This window comes from Balaenoptera borealis, assembly GCF_965194805.1.
Source record: "Balaenoptera borealis genome assembly, chromosome: 18".
Taxonomy (NCBI): Eukaryota; Metazoa; Chordata; class Mammalia; order Artiodactyla; family Balaenopteridae; genus Balaenoptera; species Balaenoptera borealis.
The window spans coordinates 76,468,917-76,493,715 of NC_138877.1; the positions used below are offsets into that span (position 1 = coordinate 76,468,917).

Below are 24,799 nucleotides of genomic sequence, written 5' to 3' on the forward strand. Positions count from 1 at the left end.
AAATGGCATTATTTCGTTCTTTTTTATGGTTGAGTAGTATTCCATTGTATACATGTACCACATCTTCTTTATCCATTCATCTTTCAAGTTTTACATAGAGTGTGCATTATTCTTTTTTTTTTAAACGTATTGTGTAATGAAATGTTTTTATTTATTTTTATTTTTATTTATTTATTTACTTATGGCTGTGTTGGGTCTACGTTTCTGTGCAAGGGCTTTCTCTAGTTGCGGCGAGTGGGGGCCACTCTTCATCGCTGTGCGCGGGCCTCTCACTGTTGCGGCCTCTCTTGTTGCGGAGCACAGGCTCCAGACTCGCAGGCTCAGTAATTGTGGCTCATGGGCCTAGTTGCTCCGCGGCATGTGGGATCTTCCCAGACCAGGGCTCGACCCCATGTCCCCTGCATTGGCAGGCAGATTCTCAACCACTGCACCACCAGGGAAGCCCTGCATTATTCTTAATGTAGATGTAAACAATTTTCTAATAGGGGTAGCACCTCCATAAATAGCTTCTTTTCTCAAGGTACAGAATATAGAAAATGTAGTTTCTGTTCTGTTCCATCATATTTTTAAAATTAATTTGCAAAATGTAAGGACTTTATGTAAAAGTAGTAAAAATCAATTTTGCTTAAAATATTTGGAACTAGTAAAAGCTGAGACACTAGCCGGATCGAGTATGTGGCCGTGATCATTTATGCTCCTTATGTAGAAGGCTTGGTAGGTCCAGGCTGTGAACCAAGGCGAACTATTCATGTCCTTCTGCACCCCAGGGCACAAGTAAACCAGCAGTGAAGGTGTAACATCGTGGAATCCCACATCCTAGTCCTGAAGGGGGGCTTTGTGGCATTTCCCAGTTCTCGAAACTGGAATCGCAGAGGTTGAAGAAGCCACTTCATGTTGGTTTTTGAATTAGACAGTGTTTATAAAAATACCATGCCATTTATCTACTTGACATTTTGTAACATGTGAAATCATTTTTTTTAAGTTTATACCATTTGGCATGATGCAGTCCCTTAGAAGTAAGTCAGTGGGGAGAGACTCAGCACTGAATGAAATACTGAGAATACACCCACCAGCCTAGAGGGACTTCTTCGTGTTTGTGCTGAGACTGCAATGCTGACTCAGGGGGCCAGGTAACCTGATACACGGAGCCCACGGATTATAAATAGAGCAAAAGCCTGAGCAGAGCAGAAGAGGGCGGGCCTGAAGGCAAGCGGACAGCAGAGAGGATGGATGAAATAAAGTGCTCAGCGCTTGCCCTCGGCATAAAATTGCTATTTACACATCTGTTTAGGGGTCCACACTTGACATTGAAGAATGAGATTATTTTTTATTTGAGCATAGTTAATTTGTATTTGCATTCTCATTTTAACTTTACCAGATTTCACTGCCTGCCATTTTATTCCTCTCATCTATCTGTTCTGCCCAGTAATATTGTGTGGTTTACGATCTTCTATTTTCATTGTGGGCATTTATTGTATTTCTTGCCAAACTTTTTGTTATATTCTTTGGCTTTTTAAAAGAGCACTAAAATTTATTCTTAATATCTGTAATATTCAAATATTCAATGTAAGAAATCATTGATGGCTTCTGATAAAATAGTGGCAATCCCGTGCCTGAGAGCTTAATAAATATCTACTCCCTTCCGACACAGCCGCCAATGAAAGCCCTAACAGAATCAATACGCAGTTGATCCACATCAAGAAACAAATTGTTATGTGGTTTGTTTTACTGAACCATCAAAGGAACCTTTTTGTAATGTCACATATCAAAGAAATGAAGAGTTGCAGAGCGCTCAATAAACCCAATGCCTTCTTTCTATATTCATTTTATTTGTCACATGGACTGCTTAAACTATATTGTGGCATGGAAAAGAAACAGTGTGTTAGATAAAATAACAAAATGTAGACACTTTTCCCTTAATGTTAAGGGGGTAATTCTAAAACACATGATGGGGAATAGAAATTAGATAACCATTTCCAAAGGAATTATGTGTATTTCACGTGTAAGCTACAAACCGAAGGAGATCTATCATAGAAAGCTCTTCACACCGCTGAGGTTTCGGGAAATCAGTATGCACCACTCGTGACTTCCATATTATGGGCAAGCAATGAAGGCAGTAAATTAATTTTATGGTTAAGAGTTAAATGGCAGCGTTTTCAACAGGAAAGGGACATGTCCTGTATAGATATATAGAAACTTGGAAAATAACAAAAACAAATCCTGTATTTTGTATTTTTTCCTTCATAGAATTGTACTGTATGTGTATCCTAAATGTATTCCAATGCAGAATGTTTTTCCAGTGAAGACATTGACTATTATCAATGAGGAAAAATCAATTTTAAGAAATATGAAAAGAACGAGAAAGCAGAATTGTGACTATGTGTTTTTTGTTTCTTTGTTTTGTTGAAGTATACTTGGTGACTATGTTTTTTAAAAGGAGAAAGGTCTTGTGATATCTCTGCAGGTCACCTTTCTCCTTTTTAAAAACATAGTCTCAGGACTTCCCTGGAGGTCCAGGAGTTAAGACTCCATGCTTCCCCTGCACGGGTTCGATCCCTGGTTGGGGAACTAAGGTCCCACATGTGGCATGGCCAAAAAATAAAAATACAAACATAGTCACAATTCTGATTTCTCGTTCCTTTCATATTTCTTAAAATACATTTTAGAAAGAAACAGGATAAGTAGGGCTGGGAGTGACAAGAGTGGTGTGGGAGAAGGTGGGGTAGGGCTGCAGTTTTAAATCCAATGGACAACAAAAGCCTCGCTGAGCAAAGACACAGTAAGAAAGTCAGGGAGTCAGCCAGGCTGAGGTCAGGGGAGCAGTCCAGGTAGGGAAGGAGCAAAGACCCTGGACAGGAGCCGGCCTGGATCGCAAGATGGCCAGCGCGGCTGGAATGGAGTAACTCCAATCTGCAGTATGACTAGATGTTTCCCTGAAGAGCAGTAGAAATTACCATTAGCTATAAGTGTTAATTCTAGAAAAAGGGAACTTTTAAGTTACAAATGACAGCAAGAGGCTAAATGTTAAATCCCAGTTATGACTGTATTGCATTGTCTTTCTTCAAAACCGTTAACCAGGTTTGCCTTTTCTATAAGTGGAAAATATAAGACAAATAGCTCTGTTCCTGCTCCAGATACAGAGAACTGGAAGATTGATACCTGGGAACCTGGGCCCCAGAGTTTCTGACTTATTAAGTGTTCTGCTCTGTACATTAATGGGGCCTGACAACTTTGAAAGAAAAATTTAGGCTAAAGGAACAGAAAGTTTTCCATGGTGCTGAAACATAATCTAGCCAACCTTGGTGAAGGAATTTATTTTATGACCTTAGTAGACCTCCAAGACCTGATTTTTCTCTGATTTCTATGATTACACTATTATTTGAAACTGTCATTTCTGACGGAGTCAGAAATAGGTTCTAAAACAGATGAACTATGATATTGGGAAGAAGTGTCATGAAGTCAATGACATAAAAAGCCTAGATTTTGAAGCCCAAGTGGATTTAAATTAATTGTATACACTTGCAGGTGATTTTTAATATCTATTTTGGGAAAGGAGTCTTGATTAAAAAGATCTGCTCTTGTATGTTGCCTACTTTGGCAGAATCTTGTCTATTTTCCTTTCTAATGCTTCCTGACATCTCGTTTCCTTTCTCTATTTTCTCTAGCATTTGTACCCGCATGATTTGCAATGACTATGTCTTAAAGACACAGTCATTGGCCCCTAGGCACCACCCTTGGCAGACACAGTGCCCACCAAATCCATTTCTTTGGAAGCGCCTAGCTAGACTACGTTTCCCAGCATGCTTGTGGTTGGGAGTGGTCATGTGACTGAGATACAGCCAATGGAGCAGGAGCCGTACTGATGTGAGCTCCCTCCAGCCTTGGCCCATGCAAACCTCCCTTGGACTGTGAGTACTTTATGCCCTTTCCCATCCAAAAGCTGGATACACAATCCTCCAAGACCCTGGAAGATGCAGAGTACATTTGTGACAACGTGGAGGCCATCCATCCACTGATCAGAAACACCCGTTTTAGCCTTAACATGAACAAGACTAAAATGGATGGATTTTGTGTCAATCCACTTGTATTTGTGGTTTGTCTGTTACAGCATCTTGGGTAACGTAAACTGGTACCCTTTCTCATTTATTTGGCCTAATGTTTTATGTGTTGCTACTGAGCATTATTTATAGTCCTTAATTCACTAAGCTTAGCCTCCATTATTATTTAGCAATCTTTATTCTTTAAGGTAGTAAAAATCATGCCTGTTCATGTCTTCTGATGATAGGATTATTGTTGCTTATCAGACATTTTAATACAAAATAATGATCACTGGTGCTCCCACCGAGTCATAAATATGTAAAACCAAAGCTTGTAATTCTTAACAACTGGTCGAACAGAAATCCCTCCAAATCAATAGACTTTATTTTACTCAGGGACAAAGTCAGACCCCTATAATAAACTGGGCATCCTGGAGAAATGGTCTAATACTCTTAGGACCTATTTGTGCATTTAATGATGAGAAGGAATTGCCTCTCTCATCTCTCATTCTCAAGCGGGTGACCCTAACTGGTAACTAAACTTTGGAGGGAGACTCAAGGTTGAGGACAGAGAAGATGTTTCCCCCATGCAGTGAGTTCCACGGTCAATGGAGTTGCTAAACTATGCCCCTTTCTTAAATATAGTTGATTTTTAAAGTCTATTTGGATTAGGCTAATAGTTTTATTAGCATTCAGTTTCACGAAGTGGTTTTCCTCATTCTTATTTAATTATATTTAATACCATAACACACAGATTGTGATTGTTTCCGGAAATAAGTATTTTGAGAAATGAATAAGTTAACAGGTAAACTGTGCCCTACAAAGCAATGCAAGTGAAGATACTGGCTATTTGGACAGTGGGGGTCTGTATCCTTGGACTTGGACCCTCCATCCTCTGGAGGCTGTGGAGTGCTTATCTGCCGTGGTTGTGACCCTTGCTTTCCTCACTTTCACACCTATATCTTATCTCCTTTCTGACTTATTCACATCTGCATTACTAGTTCAAAGCTAACTCTCAAGTTGTACACCACATGGCACAGTGTTTTCTCCCTCTTGTGTTTTTCGGTCATTGTCAATGTAGATGTGAACAAAAGTGTGGACACCATTCCTTATCCCACTCGACCCAAGTTGCCTTTCTTCTTTGTGTGTCCGACTCATCCTTTTAGTCCGAAACAAATCCCACAGCCCAACAGGAATCTCTTGGCTGTATTGGCCTTGAAATGAGTCATGTCTCCTCTGTATTCCAACAACAGTCATTGCGTCTGTAATTTATTAGTCAGTTAATGCTGTGCTTCCTCATGAAGTTTTTGCACTGATGTCCTGTTTAAGCATGTTTATTCATCTAACTCTTTATGTTTTTATGTCCTGTTGCTCATACTCAAATGAAAGCCTTTTGAGGGAGCAGGTCATACTGCACGATTCTAAGTCCCGTAGACCCCATCACAGCACTTTCTGTCTCATAATCATTGAAAGCACATGTGCTCATTGATTAGCAGACAAGAAAAACTTCTTGGAAGTCAATGTGATTAAGAAGGTCGACTAAACTCAATGTACTTGGATTTGAATCCAGACTCTACCACTGACTAGCCAAGTGAGTTTGGGCTTTAAAGATGAATTTCAGCATCTATGAAAAGAGGCTAATAATCCTTAACCTGCTTATTTCACATGGTTATAAGATTTTATTAGAATAACCTGTGAAAATGCTTTAAGAATATGAAACAAGATCATGAAGATGATGCTTGAAATGGGCTCTGGAAACCTCAAAGCTTTCTGTATCTGGGCGTACAAACTGGGACTGTTACAGAGAAGATAAATAGAATTACAGAGTGTGTTCTGGGTACATCTGATTGAATTGACATATAGAATCTATGTGAGGGTGAGTGATGATGAAGCTGGAATAATTAGTGTGGTCAGAAAATACAGGGTTTTCTGTAACATGCTAAGATGTGTGGACTTGACTCTTTAGGCTAGGGCAAGGCGGCAGCATTGAAGATTTTTGAAGAAGCAAATTTTATAAACAGACTTATTCTTTAGAGAGAGAAAATCTAGTAGATTATTTGTCCTTAATAATACCTCCTGGTATTTGTGGTGAGCCTGCCATATAATCCCAAGAAAAATATATTTAAAGGAATTGTAGTACTCTTACTTTCCATGTTTCCGTTATAGTAGATTTATGTTTTTCCATGTATTCTCTATATTTGAACCCATTACTGTAATATGTCATTACTATAAATGTACTCTAAATATATGTTATTAGTTTTTGCTACAATCTTCTAGTCACTAATACTGGTACTGCCATGTTTTTAAGTGAATTGAGGTAAGAGACCAGAACTCATACAAAAATCCATATCGTGAAATGTCACGAATTAACTGTCGTGTGATGCACAATCATGAATTTCTATTTTATAACTTTCCATCAGTAGGAAGAAACATGCATCCACTCATCAGAGTCCATTTTTATTCTTAGCTATGGACTTAAAATCAGCTGCAAAATGCAAATAAATGTCCACTTAAATTATATTAAATGTGTTCCAATATAATATTACTTATTATAAAAATAAAGGACAGTGATTAATTTTTTTTAAAGAAGTCAACTTGCACAGATAAGGTAAAAAAATTAAAATCCTCTCTTCCTTCCCTCACTGTCTGTTGTCCAGATATACTCTTGTTTCCAATAGAACCTGTTCCTTTTAAGGGATATATTCCCTTTTTTAACCCGTAGGCGAAAAAGGAGACAAAATAGCAAGAAAGAATGTAATTGGATTGCTGTCTAAATGACTATTTCTGAATTAAGAGGGATCAGCTCTCTTCTGCCTAAACCAGAAATGCTGTTTTGCTTTCAGATCATTTTCTTGATTTTTTTCCCTAAAGTATGGAGATACACAACCCTCTAATCAGAGACTTTTTGAATCAAATTTCATTTTAAGCCATGTCATTGGGATCTATTTAGGTAAACTTTGGTTTTACAAACTGATTTTCAAATTTCATTTTTTAATGCTTTTCCTCCAACATGTTGTTAGCATGAGTGGAAATGGAATTTGCATTTGAAACACTGATATTCACTATTCAGTCAGCCAAGAGGCTGTCTTCTTTTAATTTCCATAAATGTCAGTAAATGCCTCTTTTCACCTTTGGGTGAATAGTCAATAGAAAAATCAATGCTGTGACAAATGAACAGCAACATGATTTTACATATGAATTATTTAACAAAGACTATTTTTATCCTAGAAGGAAAAGACTTAAGGTAAAAATCAGCAGCAAATTATTAATTTATATTTATTAATATTATTCATAGAAATGCATAGCCACAGGAAGTGAGGAAAATTTGTATCTCATTTTTTAATTAGTTCATGTCATAGGACTCTGTTAATGACACAATAGAAAACCATTAAAAATTAGCAAGTAGATATATATGTAATAAACCTCATTAAGCCTTTACATAATGTTGTGCTTCCTTCTGAGTTGTGAGAGATTTTGTGGTTTTTAACCCCTGAAGGTAAGTGCACAGATTATAAAAGTCCCACTTAGGGATGTAGAAGTTGCAAGAGGTCACTTAGTCAAATTCTATCTTCACGTCTAATTGCTGTCTCCTAGACATTAGAAGACATGAAACAGTTTACAGATCTGGAGTTGGGGGGTGGTGAAGAGGATGGAGTCTAGATTCATGACTTTTAAATACCAAATCAACAAGATTTTTCTCAATAACAGGGAAAAAAGACACACATTATTTTTAACCCCATCCTGAGTTGTCCAGGTCGTAATCACCAGTGTCTTAAGTAACACTATTTTCTAAGGATTAATTTCAATTAAGGAATCTTCTTGTTAAAAATCTGCTGAAAGGAAGGGATTTCGTTCCAGGATGAGGATCCTAGCCCATAGGGAAATTACTTCAGACTGTGATCATCTATGTGTCTATTCACATGTTCTGGGAGCTTGATATGGGCTGATCAGAGGCATGGCTGTTTACTGAACATGGATGGCTTAGCTCCTCCCTTGCTCCATCCTTCCATAAGGGCAGAATGGAGAAAGTGGAGCTATATATGCAAGCAAGGCCACATTTTAGGGGGTCTAAACTGACAGGAGGGTGTCAATTTAAAATGCTGACCACCCCTTAAGTGCAGCCTACCTGCAGTGACTCAGGTGTTGCTTTCCAGTGGTGCTGGAGGAGTCACATTATCCCAGCTCCCAGTAAATACTTAATCCAAGTGGACCCTAAGCTCTGAAGTTTCCAGATCTCTTCCAGGTGTCAAATTTTCAAATAAAAATCACAGAATAATTTCCAAGTGTATTATTAGATCCTCCACCAAACAATTTGTTTTCAAAGACATTTAAGCTGACAGAATAGTGTGTGCCCTTTTCTAGAAGCCTGAGTTTTGCACCTGTTATAGAATAGTACCATTTTTCCCCATGACATCCAAAAATAATAATTCTGGGCATAAGATGTCTTAGTCCATTCTGGCTGCTGTAACAAAATGCCACAGACTGGGTGGCTTATAAACAACAGAATTCTATTTCTCACAGTTCTGGAGGCTGGAAGTCTAAGATCAGGGTGCCAGAGTGGTTGGGTGAAGTCTGTTTTTCAGGTCACAGACTTCTGGCTGTGTCCTTACAGGGCAGAAGGGGTGAGGGAGCTCTGTGAGGTCTCTTTTATAAGAGCACTAATCCCATTCATGAGGGCTCCACCGTCATGACCCAATCACCTCCCAAAAGCTTTATGACAAATACCATCACTTTGGGTGTAGGACCCCAACATGTGAATCTGGGGGACACACATTCAGACGGTAGAATAGGATAAGCCTATTTGATTGCTCAAGGCCTTGCATCGTTTGGCCACCCTGAAGTCTAGGGTGACTGTCCCACGCTCTTCAATGACCCCTCTCACCAACCATTCAAACCCATGTAGGCAGGTCTGAATTCAGAGTAACTAATGAGTCCGGGACGCCTCACACCCTGTGTGATTTCAGAGCAGCAGAGCATTTTTAGTACGTTCCCAGGGCTTTACAGTGTTTGAAAGGGTCTTATCTGAATCTGTGAGATGTGAATTACATCTCAAGTCTGAGAATTCATCCACAGTCCGTCTGGCATTGCTCAAAGGCACTCTCTTCCTTTCCCTTCCCAGAAATTGATGGAGGTGTGGTGCTCAATTGCCCCCCAAGTTTACAAAAAAGTGAAACCACAAGTCTAATACACTGTGATGACATTTGTCCCTTTTCTCAAACATGCATCTTGGCGTTCATACACTGACTCCATCCAGACCCTCTGCGTAAGTGCATTGTGCTGGGCAGAGATTAATTTACTAATTTACCAGTTTTAGACTCTAAAGGACACCCATAGTCTCGTCGAGCAGTGACTAATTTTACTCACAGGGAATTCTACCCACTTAGATCAGCATTTTCCTCCCACTTGCATATTATAATATATATGACCCTTTTTAAATAATAAAAAGTCATCCTTGACTCTTAACACTTCTTAAATTATTTCATTATAATGTTAATTAAGTGTATACACACATCGTTACATAAAATCTCTTTATCCTTTTAGCTTTTACTACAGCTATAAAATCAAAGCCAATTTACAAATTGAGTGAAACAAAAACCTACAAAAGCAAGAAAACATTAAAATTCACAACATTTATGTTAGGTATGATTTTCTTTAGCTGAAATTACTGTTGAAAATATGAATCTGGTACTGACTCAAATCCATGAACTTTGGTACAGATCTGCCATCTTGTGCCTTTGATTGGTCCCAGTCTATCACTTCTATTTGAACGGCTAGGCAACCTACCCTACGATGTCAAATCACTTAGCTTTTTATTGGAGGAAAGTGCCTTATTTGAATATCAAATCCATCTACCTTTTTCTCATTAACCTGAAACAAGATAAACAATGTTACCTGTGTCAATCTGCTTGTAAATAAAAACCGAAGTCAGAAAATTAAATCTCACTGAGCGCTAGCTTAAAAAGTAGGTATTCAAGTGATCCGAAGCACATACAAATAAAAAAGCAAAGCATTTGAGGCTGTCCCAAGAACTTGAGGACCCCTGAAAATACATATACAAATCCCAGTTTCCAAAACATTTAACTGTTGTTTAAACTACTCACTACTGCCCTTTATATCTTACTCTAAAATTCAAAAAACTTGTAGACCTTCTTCTTGCATAACTTTCTTTAGTTGTAAATCATATATAAATCCTAGTTATGTTATAAGTCTAGCGTGTTGCTCAGTATTTTGAAATCTTCTTGTTACTAAGGAAGGAAAAGACTATTGTATATTTTTATAGGGCCACAAATTGTGAGAAGTACTTTCCTTTAACATTATCTGATTGAGTCATCAGGATAATCATAATTCAGAATGTTTAGGGATTTTCTCAAGTCAAAGAGTTAACCATGACACAATCATAATCGCCCGCATTTATAGAGCACTCATTACATTTTTAGGGCACTCTTAAGTAGCCCAGATCTGTCCTTTTGCGGTAGATGATTACTTTGCACCCACTTTACAGGTGAGGAAGCTGATGGGCTTGCTTAAGGTCACACAACCATTAGGTGCCAGATTCAGGATTCCACTCCAGGCACCCTGGCTGGAGAGTCCTGGTTTGTCAACCATCCCACCCCTGTTCACACCAGAATCAAAGTCCCCATGGGTTTGTGATTCCCTGTTAGAGAATGAAGTTCAGTGTCATTACTGGTGCTTGTCTACATCAAGCCCCGTGGAAGTGCCTTCTTTCCCCCTTTCTACCCGGTGCCCATTTCATTTTTTAAAATTCAGATCAAAGTTACCACCTCTGTGAAGTCTCTCCAGACCTTCCTCCATAGAGCCCCCTTCCCCAGGTAAACAGTGAAAAAAAATTTTTTAAAAAACCTCCCTCTCGTTGACCTACTCCATCTCCATGCCCCGTGCAGCATGTTAAGGCACTGACGTCATTGGCATGTCTAAAAATTCCTTTAAAAGCAGGGCTTTAGTCATTTTCATGGCACACAAAGGTGGTGCCACGTAGAACCCAGAGGTTCCTAGGTGTGGAACACTTCTTACTTTCCCAGCTACAGCTCTTGCCTTCTGGTTCTGAAAGAGAATGTTTTCATGTACAAACACTAGTCTATAAACATGCCAGAAAATAAAATAAGTAAGGAAGTAACTATCTGAAGTGGTGGCATGGGCTGTAGATATAGCTTTTAAAGCAATGGGGAGCAGGATTTAAGTTAAAAGACACCAATATGACATCCTTTAATCTCCAAACAAATCAGGATCAATGAGACCTGGGTGAAGCCAGCTGACTCCAGGCCCACACTGCCAGCGGCAACCTTAAGCACCAGAGTCGCTTCTCTTTATGAAAAGAAATGGTTCCCTTTCTATACCAAAGCTATTTTGTGTTACAAGATCATTATTGCCTTTTTAATGATAATATTTAATTTGTTGTGAAATAACAAATAATGGTAAGGGAAGCTGTAATGGTTTTTGTTACTACAGATAGGACACGAAATTTAAAGAATGACAAAACACTGATTTAGATGTTTTTACCGTGCTAGATAATATTGCAGATACTTTTTATTCCTCATCTATTTCTCGACCACAATTTAAATAACATTCATAGCTGTATTTGGTTGCTATTCTGAAATAGTAAAGCTCTTTCACTGCCTGTGACAAATATGACTCTTGTGCCTCATAACCTGATACATTTAATAAATCTAAACAAAGCAGATTAACCATCATTAGTCAGGACATCCTGTCCTCATCTTCTCATCCGTTTATTGTCTCACAGATCATTACTTTAAACTACCCTTCGAACTTCATTGTGTTGAAAGTAGTGACCTATCAAATATCCTTACCCAGAATTTTAACCTTCATTTAAGGCATAACCTGTGAAGATTCCTTGTGTTTTTTTTAAATGGAGATCAATACTGTTAATATTTTAGCATCTCATTTATGCCATTCCAGCAGCTACCTTTCTATACCTATTAGATTTTACTCAATACCTATTAATCTCTGTAATACAAAGTTTCATGGGATCTCTCAAAAGGAGAGTGTATTCTGAGCATTAGTTTGATTATTGCAAACATCAGTCAAATTTTTGCTTCTCAAGGAAGCATGGAGAGCTCTTGGTGGTTGATTCAAAGATGGTGTTCTTCTGTACCCACTACATTATTCAAGACATCGATACCCTCATTAAGAAAGTGCTTTCTAATGCTTTGTGTGTATACGTTTCACCTTTTAGAATGTGCTTGGGAATTCAGATATTTTTAGTAAACGTTGAGAAGCTTTGAAAGGATAGAGAGCATTTTTTTTTTTTTTTTCAGTGAAGCAGTGACTCAGGGGATTTGGGACATTTTATGTCAAAATCCCTCCCCACAAGCCTAATTCAGATCAGCAGCTGCTGAAAGTCACTCTCAGTAGATTGGGCTGCTTCTGTGGAGTGACTCCACCTCTAAATCTTTCCTGTTAACGAAGGTCTTAGCAGAGGGTCACACCTAGTGTATATTTTTGGTCATTATGAAAAGCTGCTGAAAAGAGTTTAGGATTGAGAATAACTATAGAATAGGTGCATTTTGTGGTTGATAAGAGGACAGAGTGTGTGGTCACAACAGCATGAAAATAAATACAGCACATGCCAGCCGGCTGCAGAAGAACAGCACCAACTGCGGGGTGGAGATTTGGATTCTGTTTTTATGCTTTACTCTGTTTTGTTAGGAATTGGCCTCCATTTATGGATACAGACATAGATATAGATATAGATATTTGCATCTTTCATTTAGATTAATTGAAATTTATTATTTCATAATAATTTATTAATTACACATTCTATTATTATTCTTTTTGTATGTTCTTTTTGTACGTTCCTAGAGAATAAAGCATGAATCCTTGATTTATTTCATCTTAAATTGTATTACTTCTGTCATTTTCCTAATACTGCTAGAACCTCAGAACCTCTGAACTCCATGTAACCCCTCCTGACTTTTGCAGTTTTTGTTGGCGCGTTGTTCTACATATGACTTAAAGTCTATAAGACATTTTCCAAACGCATAACTTGTATTTACCCATGGATTTAATTCCAGTGTCCTTAATCCTCTCTTAAATTTCCTTTTTTTTTTTTCAGCTAGGATCATTTTCTTCACCTTAAAAAAAATAATCAAGACCTGTGATAGCAAACTTCCTAGTTCTTGTTTGTCCAAAAACATTTTATTTCACTTTCATTTTTTATTTTTTTAATAGTAATCTTTTATTTATTTATTTATTTGTATATGTATTTTTATTTTTGGCTGTGTTGGGTCTTCGTTTCTGTGCGAGGGCTTTCTCTAGTTGCGGCAAGCGGGGGCCACTCTTCATCGCGGTGCTCGGGCCTCCCACCGTCGCGGCCTCTCTTGTTGCGGAGCACAGGCTCCAGACGCGCAGGCTCAGTAGTTGTGGCTCACGGGCCTAGCTGCTCCGCGGCATGTGGGATCTTCCCAGACCAGGGCTCGAACCCGTGTCCCCTGCATTAGCAGGCAGATTCTCAACCACTGCGCCACCAGGGAAGCCCTCACTTTCATTTTTGAGGGATATTTTTTTTTGAGTCTAGAATCCTAGGTTGAATTACTTTCTTTCAGTACTTGTGATTCATTGTTTGCTGGCTTCCAGTTTTTCTGTTTAGAAGTCAGCTTTCATTCTCATTGTTGCTCCCTTGAAGGTATTGTGTTTTTTCTTGTAGATTTTGAAAACATTTTTCTTTGTCATTGACCTTTGGCATTTTTAATATGATCTGCCTTCTTTTCTTATTGTTGATGGTGGAGTGTATTTATCGTGGTTTACCAAACTTCTTAATATGTATGTGGGTGCCATTCACAAGTTTTGGAAACTTATCTCTGAATATTGCTTTGCCACTTTCTTTATATCTCTTCTATCAATACTTCTGCTACTCCTTTTCTGTTTATGTCTACTCTGCTATATCTTTCATTTGTCCATCTTTTTCTCTGTCCTTTTAAACATTTAATCACAGGTATTTTAAAGTCTTTATCTGCTAACTCTAAACCTGGATCATCTGTGAATCTGTTTTATCTTTTGATTTGGGGTAGATTTCCTTGTCTCTTCCCATGTATAGTAATTTCTAATTGCATGCTAAGCATTGTGTGTAAACAAACTATAGACACTACTGACGATGTTTTCTACCTGAGGCGATTCCACCATCCTGTGTTAGGAAGCAAAGGTAAGAGGTGGTCACCTCAATCCAATCAAATATTCCACAGTGATGGAAAACCAGCCTCCCTCTGGTTCTCCCCTCATCCTCAGGCTGCACTGAGAACCTGACAGGTGTTTGTTCATCAGCACTGAAACATTACAGTAGCTCCAGCTCTGCCCTTCAGAGCCCCTGGCCCCATTCAGCTGTGCACCCCACTCAGTTTCAAAATCTGCAAGTCTTGAAGATGAGACTAGTCACGCGCTTGAGGCTGTCATCTCCCCTGTCATACTTTTGCTTCCAAAGCACCTCTATCACTATAGGAGATTTTACTCTGCTTTTTTATAAGCTCTTGAATCAAGGCACCACTCGCTCATATAGTTGAAGAACTCAACAAATGTCCTTTGGGGAAAATGACCATGCATTTGAGGGTCCTCAAGTTTTCAAATTGTGTCTCTTGTTCCCATGCAACTGCAAAATATGGTATGGATTTTCTTTCTTTTAGAAAGGGCTCTCTAGACCTACAGAAGAATTCAGAATTAGCAAATGTCCCCAGGAGAAAAAAATAGTAGCTGTTAATTATTTGATTTTCTATTCACTCAGAAAGAGTCTTCCCATCCAGAATTTTAGTTTCTCTAGTTCAAAGTTTTGCCAGAGCTTTTTGGTGTTTCAAAATTATGATTTTTGGTAATGTATCCCATTTTTGCACTTTTGCAATGGGAGCAGTAACCTGTCATGACCTAAACATCCTAGGCAGAAGTAGAAGTTCCTTGTTTTGTTTCTAAATAGATCAGTATTAAGTTGTGTTACTTCAGAAAGATGGTATCTCAAGGAAGTGTTGGGAAAATAATCTACTGAGATGATCAATTAAATATTCTCTCATAAGAATAAGTCCAAGGACTGTATTTTTCAGAGATGGCTATTATATGCTGAGTGTGCCAAGGAACATGTATACACATATTCAATATCCAATGAGGAAACGAGACTGAAGCTAAATGTAATCAACACAGCATCCACTAGTGGAGAAAATAGAGGAACTAAGATACGTTAGTGAAAGAAACACACAGATTTCGCTCAAATCCCAATGAGAAAAAGAAGTAAAGAGGAAGATGATATAGGGACGCTGGTCTTTGGCGTATATCAGGTCCTGGACACCGGCTATTGGGCAAATGACAAGCACAGTGGGGCAATAGGAAGACAGACTCTGGAACCAGACCGCCTGGTTCCACCATTTTCCATGTGACTTTGGGCAAATGACTTAGCCTCTCTGTGCCTCAATTTCCTCATCCGCCAAATGCTAGCACTGCTTTGTAGAGCTCTTGGGAGCATTGCATGAGTTAATATTTGTAAGGGGCTTAGAAAAGTACTGATGCATCTTTACCATTCTGAAGTGTTTACTAAATAACTAATTTTATGCACACCCTCCACCCGGCTCTCTTGGCTCACTTCCCTGACAGTAGAGGCAATCTGGCTTCCACAAGAGTCTCCCAGCAGGAGAATTCTGACTTCCAGGTCATTCTGGTGCAGTCCTGGAGACTAGAGAGAAACCCCCTTTTAAGGGGGGTATACTGCTTTAGCCACTCACTTTCTATCAGTGCCTGGAGGTTGCTTTGGGGATTGGACGGTCACAGGCCTGTTTTGCACTCTGGTTGTCTAAGCTTCAATTGGGAGAAATTCCTTTTGCTAATAACCAGCCCAGAAATCTAGTTATGTACTTCAGGTATGGGTTTGACCTCCCAGCTTCTGTGTTTTAACATCGTTTCTTGACATTCAGCCCATTTCTGTGATTCTAGGCTTTAAAATCTTCTTCCTCAGGTAAACAAGAGGCTTGGGTGTCCAGGTGAAGGTGTTGGCTTTAGAATTATATGGAACATGGATGGCTTTGTTGTTTTCAAGTGACTATCCTCACATAAGCCAACCACCATGCCCTGCTTTGTTTTATTCTCATTTATCTTGATGGAAAGGATGGAAGTGATGTGGGAACAAAGTAGTAGGTGCCTTGAGGCCATCTCGTTCCCTCTGAATTCTCCCCAGTAGTCCCATTCTGATGTCCAGAATCTCATTTTGTTGAACCAGCATACTCACTACAGAAGTGACGGAAAATTTGATTTCTGCAGCGTGCAGCTGCTCCAGATGACTGGCCGCTGGCTGAGGGCAGAGCCCACAGCAAATAGCCTGCCTGTCCCCACATGCCCTAGCTGTCCCTGGGGGCAAGCTCTGCCTCTCTTCAGCGACCCCAAGGAAGCCAGACCGAGCAGCCGATACACTTGCACGCGGTGATGCCCTCCTGCAAAGACCCCTGAAGTTCCCACGTCTGTGGATTCCTGGGGCTAATGCGTGATGGTCAGAGTTGGGGTCACATGACCTTAAAAGGTGTGGACTAGTAACTGTGCGTAGACAGAGGGGTGGATCCTGGAGTGGGATGCAGCTGAAGAAATCCAGAAACATCTGTTATAGACAGAATTACAATCGTGATACATTCAATGAAGAAAAAGTCCAAGATGTCGTAAGAATGTATATAGCAAGAGAGGGCAAAGGGCAAACAGACATGTGATTCTTTCCTGTATCACTGGAGGTACATCACCTGTTCCCCAGGGTACTTACCCTAACTGATTTCCAAGTTCCGTTCATCCTCCTAATTCGGCAGCTCACAGCCAACCTGCATTGGATGCCGTTTCCCAGGGCAGCAGAGACAGGAGGTTCTAGAGGGGATGTCCAAGGTCTCTTTCCACCCCGTCAGAGCTTTGGCATCCAGGTGGTGCTCTTATACTTCTCAGCCATTCACAGTATCTGATGCTCCTCTTTTTCCCCCCTGCTTCCCTCCCCCAGGTAATCCATCAGCTGAGGCTGTCCGAGAATGAGAGCGTGGCCCTTCGGGAGCTCCTGGACTGGAGGCGGAAACTCTGCGAGGAGAGAGGAGACTGGCCACAGATCCTGCACCACGCGGAGCCCAGGGCACCTCCGCCACCTCCGTGCAAGAAGCCCACGCTCCTGAAGAAGCCCGAGGGGGCCTCCTGCAGCAGGCCACCCCCCAAGTTCTGGGACACTACCCTGTGATGGGCCCCGACTGCAGACTCGCTGCCTGGGGATGCCAGGTTCACAGACAGAGGCTGCCCCTGGTACACGCTAGGGGCTCTGTCCGCATCTACACGAAAAGCACAGGACAGCCCAGTTAAATACACGAGATTCCCTGGGTGTGTGAGTGTGCGTGTCTCTGTGTGCGTGTCTGTGTTGTCTCACCCGTTCTGCGGGGATGCACTCTGATCTTCAGGCTCTGTGGTCCTAGGGCCGTGCTACCCCGAGGTAGCGAGAGAAAGGCCGGACAAAGCGCGGATGAGCAGGGAGAGGACGACGGAGGAGGGGGACGCCTACACCGCAGAGTGGTTTCTATAGCGTCCGACCACTTGCTTCTTGCCCTCCAGTCATTTTACTCTCATACACTCTCCAGGACCTAGGTTTTATTGCTTTGTAGGTGTTTGCGTTTTATTGGAATTACAATCCTGTTAATGACTTACATGTTTGTTATTGTATTTTATAATTTTATGCAATGGGTGGTGCTCCCTTTCTTCAAAATACAGACTTTAAAAAATCATTTCCAGAACTCTTCTTTTCCTACATACCTTTTTTTTTAATGTAGAGTACCGAAAAATCCAGAGGCTGTGTTGTTGTTTTAGCTTCACCGTTGCAAGCTCTGCAAACGTACAGCTGGAGTCCGATGTCTTGTGTTTCATTCACTGATCAGGAGACGGTTCCTTCCTGTGCCCTGTGGTTCCAGGCACACGGGCTGTGAGCTCTTTATTGAAATCTCATCCCCTGACTTCAGTAGAGGCTACAGGAAATGATGCGGCACCCCCTTAAATGCATATGGCTTCAGATTCATGGGGAGCTGGGGGTGTGCAGGGGGCATATCCAGGCAAAGGTCTACGCGGTACCGATAAGCATGCTGAGATTTGCCGGTCCGAGCCGTGGTGCTGCCCCCACAAGACGCTTGTCCTCTCTGAGCTCCACTGCATGTCTCACCCGCTCCATGTCCTCAGCCCTCCTGTGATGCGCCCGCCTTGCTTATCCATGCGCTTCTGTTGGCCTCAGACCGTGGTGTCTTGCTCCTTGGAACTTTGTTTTCATACCAGCCTTTGCAAAGTTACTGTGCCAATAAAAGGGTACAACTCTGTTCTTCTGTGGTGTTATTTATGTGCCACTGTTGTTTTCCACAAACGCTTCCGTTTCTGGATCAGATCAGTAGCGGCAAGGAGACCTCTGTTCGTGTGTTCTTCTCACAGCATCTTGCAAACTTTAGGATCCACGGTTTGGTTTAAAAGAAAGATTTTTATGGTTATTCATACATAACTACCAGGTAGGCCTACGTCAGTTGTAGGAAAAATATGGTAATTATTTAGGAATACTAATCGGCCAGTAAATCAGGAGAGGACTTCCATTGAAAGGATGATTTGTGATGCTCACAGGTCCCACACCGAGCCAGGGAGGCCACACGGAGAAGCACCTGGGCACGGCCAGAGGCAGAGGAAGCAGGGGAGCTGGTGGGCTGGAGCTTTTCCTGTGGTTTCCTGGGAAGGAACGGGCGAGGCGGGTGTGCATGTGTGGACTGACGGGCTTGGATGGTTTCAGCCGCTCTCGGGCACAGAAGCTGCCCCTCGTCCTCTGGTTGCTGGCCCCGGGTGGGGGGATAGTGGCCTGGAGTGGGAGAGATGGATTGAAGGCGGTGGATGGGCTGTGGGCTCTGGAAGGGTCAGGGTTTTCTTCTATCTCTGGGACTTGGCCAGCCCTGGGTGGGGCAGTTCCTTCAGCCTCAGCCAGGGACAGATGTGGAAGCATCAGAATGCAGAAAATTAAAAGATGTAGTTGAGACATGGTTAAGTGGCAACAGGACTGATGTCACCCAACAAGTTCAGGGGGGTGTCCGCCCGGCCGCCAGCTGGACAGCCACCGAGCCTCACTCCCTGCTCTTTCTTCGCACTCTCCCCGACATCCAACCTCCTAACCCCAGTCCCTAAGTAACCGCGACACCAATTCCCTTGAGACACCTGCTTCCTTGGCCAAGCCTTCGCATTGTAGGCACTTCATGACCTTGGTTGCATTAAAAGTGGGAACTGGATTTCTCCTGCTAACACACACGGTGTTTTTATTTAGACCAGAATGAAAAGTGAACCGTCCAGGCATTCGACTTGTGAGAACTTGTTGCAAATGTGCGTTGAGCACTTGCCGTGACTGTTTTGGTTGCTTTGCACGTAGTATTCCAACCCTGACACTGACATATGCCTTCCTGATAATTCTCATCATCTGGGTACCGTCCCTGAAGTTGAAGTTCAGAGCTTTAAGGAGGCTGTCAGAATATAAACACTCATCTTTATGATTCCAAAGCTCATGCCATTTTAACTTGATAGACAGAAATTTTATACTTATTGTACGGAAGTCTATCTTGAAAAACTTCACTAAATGATCTTTTGGGGGGTACACCGCTGTGTGAAACTCTGATGGAAGCCTATTACAGGGAAGGTGTACAAGAAGCAAGCCACCCAGGCACATATGGATCCAAATGGCACACTCTCTGTTCTATTAACCTGGTCACAGTGTGGGGCTTGTGTAGTTATAACCTGATCCTGACCATCACGTACTCAAGCATCAGGCAATAGTAAATATTTAGTCTGTTTAGTAATCCCTTTGTCTCATCTAAGGTTGTGCATCTTCCAGAGCGAAAGGCCAAACCCCTTGAAGATTTTCTGACACACGGTCTCCTGACTCAGTAAGTACAGCATTTTGTGCATTGCTTTCTGCTCTCCACAGTGGAGAGATTTCGGTGTGTGTTCATCAGTGGCTTACAAGCAGCTGATTGTACCTGTTCCACTTATATGATGGAAAGATCAACTCAGACTCAAAGCATTTCATAGCCAGGAGAGTATTAACAACAATAATAGTCAAAATAATATGACATAAAGTCCAAGTCTGTGGGGATATTAAAGGTACTCTCAGAGTGGTTCTCTAACAATTACAACATTGTCAAGATAACAAACAGGGGTGCCATTCCGGGTAATAAAGCACGGAATGTTACTCCACATAAGCAAGATTTCAACAATTGTGTATATTTGCAATATATTTAATGACAGTATTTTAATTGCTATCAGACCATAAGGTATGAATTATGATATATTATCAGGCCTGAGACCTTATATTTAGTGATATAATTGGTGTGAATTATTACCCTATGTTAAGACACTGCCCAGTCTTATTGCTTTAAAAAAATGCTTTATGAGAGGGCTTTAAAAACTACTATCAAAATGTTCATAGTGGGTTAAAATGATTTAAAATGCATTTTCCACAGTGGAAAAATATATCATTAGTATTCTTAAATAGTGGCATATAATTTAGTAGAATTATGCTACCCAATGAAAGCAACAGCCAATTAAAATCTTAGATTTGTAAATGAACTTCACACAGAAACATTACACAACTTGGACAAAAAGTATATTCTGAATTCCATAGTCTAGAAGGTTGGATACATTTCTGGGAAAATTCTATTCCTGTCCATTTTCAGCCAGACATCAAACTCAACTCCTATCACAGTAAAGGACATGAAGTTATTACATAATAACATTCTACAATGGGACACATTTTACCCCCTCGCTATTACTCTGCACTGCTAATTTTGTCCCAACTTTTAAATGTATGTCTTTAGTTAGAAGTTTAAAAGTTTTATTTTTATTTTAATTCTCATTGGGAAATTTTCAACAAAAAACATTCAAAGCTGGAAAAAAACCCAAACAAACACGGTGTTCCAAGTAAAAGTTCAATGTAATTTCATTACATTTTTCAAATTGCTTTTAACTTCACATAAAAATCCAGGTAACGGAGATGAAAGCCATAATATTTCTATTTATTGTGCAATGGTATATACTCCACAACGTTCATGGTTTCCCAAAACAGTAGCACTGCTTTCAAAACACTGAAAAATATATTCTTTATCCCCATTGTACTTCCTTTACATCTTATTCCTAAGCAATGACTTTATCAAACAAATTCTACAGTGTTCTACCCATATGAGTTACAAAGTTACCCACCTAGCAAGGGGTTGTAGCATGCTGAGTTACAGCCTGGAAGAATTACCTTTGTAGTTTTTCTCTTTACCTAAGTACCGTGGACCCCTGGGATGTTCCATTATTGTGGTTTCAGTAAGTTTCTCTAAAATCCAGGATGCTTTGTAAAACTTTAAAGATGACTTTTTCAAAGGGTAAGTCTTATTGGATTGCCTATAATACATCTCTATCACCTGTTCTAATTTCTCAGATCACTTTTCAGACTTTAAAAAAAAATCTATGTCTAAAATATCATTTTTGTATGATCTGACAGCACAATATAACCTGGATTTTACGTCGTTTACCAGATCATTACAATGGCAGAAGAAAATCTTGATGTTTTCTCATAAGAAAATATCAAAGGTGAATAAATCTATGCATTTATTTCAATTTTTGTTGTATAATAAGAATGCATCAGATGTGTCTTCTCTTTCCTTTGAATTAGTCATCGACAGACATCCTGGCATACCTGCTAGCTTGCCTTTTCCTACAGCCCCAGGGAGCGTGTGCTGCTTCAAAAGAAGGCTCCAGAGCTGGCCCAGATGACATTTTCCTGATGTCACCCCTTAGTTTCTAAAGTCTAAAGAAAATGAAAGCGAATGAAACTATTGATAAATTCCAAAAGGGGAAGTTCAAATCTCTAAAGAAAAATGGAATAAAACCAAATTCAATTGGAGGTTTTGATCTTTTAAGATTTCTGCAAACAAAGAGGCTGGAGGTCCCTGATCTAAAACAATGGGTTGAAAGTGTATAAATTCTGTCACATTGTGAAGAGTGGTTTTCTTACTGAACCTATCTTGAGGGCTCTATTAGGCTGAATTGCATCAAACCAGGTCTTATATGATAATCAGAACTGGTCCACCCAGCAAATTCCCTGTTGTGGTGCACCCACATTATTGTTGAATAAAATAATCAATCTTAATACTGCAAAATATTAAGCATTTTGGATACTTTTTTTATATAAATAGGCTGTACATACATGTGTGTTGTAGGGGAAAGGGTTCTTCAGAAAATTCTGCATTTGGAGAACTGTTGTCATTCCCTTGGGCTCTGAAGCTGTTATAAGGGGATAATATTCCATATTTTAAAAAGCAAGAAAAGTTACCTAGAAGAAGAGACGAGAAGCCACAGGAAATCCACATAGTCATGACCTCAGCTCCTGAAGGCTGTCAAGGGCAGGGAAGTAGGGAATTCAAGGTGACATTGCATAACTACTGGACACCAGGAACACCCACCTTCCAGCCCCCGGTGAAAGGCAAACCCTACAAAGATGGAATGCTTGGTGCCCAGAGCATCCAAAAGCCAAAAGTTGGCTCACAATGACTCTAAGAAAAACCTCATTAAAGGTCCAAGTTTGGTAAAGTTGCAGGATACAAAATTAACGCACAGAAATCTCTTGCATTCCTATACACTAACAACAAAAGTTCAGAAAGAGAAATTAAGGAAACAATCCCATTCACCATTGCAACAAAAAGAATAAAATACCTAGGAATAAACCTACCTAGGGAAGTAAAAGACCTGTACTCAGAAAACTATAAGCCACTGATGAAAGAAATCAAAGATGACACAAACAGATGGAGAGATATACCATGTTTTTGGATTAGAAGAATTGATATTGTGAAAATGACTATACTACCCAAAGCAATCTACAGATTCAGTGCAATCCCTATTAAATTAACAGTGGCATTTTTTACAGAACTAGAACAAAAAAATCTTAAAATTTGTATGGAGACACAAAAGACCCCGAATAGGCAAAGCAGTCTTGAGGGAAAAAAACGGAGCTGGAGGAATCAGACTCCCTGACTTCAGACTATACTATAAAGCTACAGTAATCAAGACAATATGGCACTGGCACAAAAACAGAAACATAGATCAACAGAACAAGATAGAAAGCCCAGAGATAAAGCCACACACCTATGGTCAACTAATCTATGACAAAGGAGGCAAGGATATACAATGGAGAAAAGACAGTCTCTTCAATAAGTGGTGCTGGGAAAACTTGACAGCTACATGTATAAGAATGAAATTAGAACACTCCCTAACACCATACACAAAAATAAACTCAAAATGGATTAGAGACCTAAATGTAAGATGGGACACTATAAAACTCTTAGAAGAAAACACAGGAAGAACACTCTTTGACATAAATCACAGCAAGATTTTTTTGATCCACCTCCTAGAGTAATGGAAATAAAAACAAAACTAAACAAATGGGACCTAATGAAACTTCAAAGCTTTTGCAAAGCAAAGGAAACTACAAACCAGACAAAAAGACAACCCTCAGAATGGGAGAAAATATTTGCAAATGAATCAACGGACAAAGGATTAATCTCCAAAATATATAAACAGCTCATGCAGCTCAATATTAAAAAAACAAACAACCCAATCCAAAAATGGGCAGAAGACCTAAATAGACATTTCTCCAAAGAAGACATACCGATGGGCAAGAAGCACATGAAAAGCTGCTCAACATCACTAATTATTAGAGAAATGCAAATCAAAACTACAATGAGGTGTCACCTCACACCAGTTAGAATGGGCATCATCAGAAAATCTACAAACAACAAATGCTGGAGAGGGTGTGGAGAAAAGGGAACTCTCTTGCACTGTTGGTGGGAATGTAAATTGATACAACCACTATGGACAACAGTTCCTTAGAAAACTAAAAATAGAATTACCATATGACCCAGCAATCCCACTACTGGGCATATACCCAGAGAAAACTATAATTCAAAAAGACACAGGCACCCCAATGTTCATTGCAGCACTATTTACAATAGCCAGGTCACGGAAGCAACCTAAATGCCCGTTGACAGATGAATGGATAAAGAAGATGTGGTACATATATACAATGGAATATTACTCAGCCATAAAAAGGAACGAAATTGGGTCATCTGTAGAGATGTGGATGGATCTAGAGACTGTCATACAGAGTGAAGTAAGTCAGAAAGAGAAAAACAAATATCGTATATTAACGCATATATGTGGAACCTAGAAAAATGGTACAGATGAACCGGTTTGCAGGGCGGAAATAGAGACACAGATGTAGAGAACAAACATGGACACCAAGTGGGGAAAGTGTTGGGGGTTGGGTGGTGGTGGATGAATTGGGAGATTGGGATTGACATGTATACACTAATATGTATAAGATGGATAACTAATAAGAACTTGCTGTATAAAAAATAAATAAAATAAAATTCAAAAATCAAAAAAAAAAAAAACAAAACAGATCCAAGTTGCTGTGTCTCCCAATTTCACTCCTGACAGTTGGCATTTGGCCTTCCTTAGTGAGCAGTTGTCTTGAGTCTCCACCTACGTATGTTTATTAATCAAGTAGGCTAACTGATTTAAAAAACAACCACAGAATCTACTGGCTTCACACAATAAACCTGTATTTCCATTTTCGTTTTCTCCCTGAAGCCCCAGTCTTCTCCACATTGACCTCAAGCCGTCATCCAGAGACCGAGGGTCCTTCCATCTCTTGGCTGCAACCTTCTTCTGGTCTTTGGAGGTCAGCCAGTGGATGG

At 40.2% G+C, this 24,799-nt stretch overlaps 1 protein-coding gene across 1 annotated transcript in view; it reads left to right on the top strand.

Moving 5' to 3' along the window:
* Positions 1–18,357, top strand: part of MYO16 (myosin XVI) — a 505,456-nt gene extending 487,099 nt beyond the window's left edge. Inside the window, exon 35 of the mRNA XM_082366214.1 lies at positions 17,014–18,357. Coding sequence (XP_082222340.1) covers positions 17,014–17,241 — 228 coding nt within the window. The 3' untranslated portion in view covers positions 17,242–18,357. The remainder of the gene's footprint in view (positions 1–17,013) is intronic.
* Positions 18,358–24,799: the final 6,442 nt, after the last annotated feature.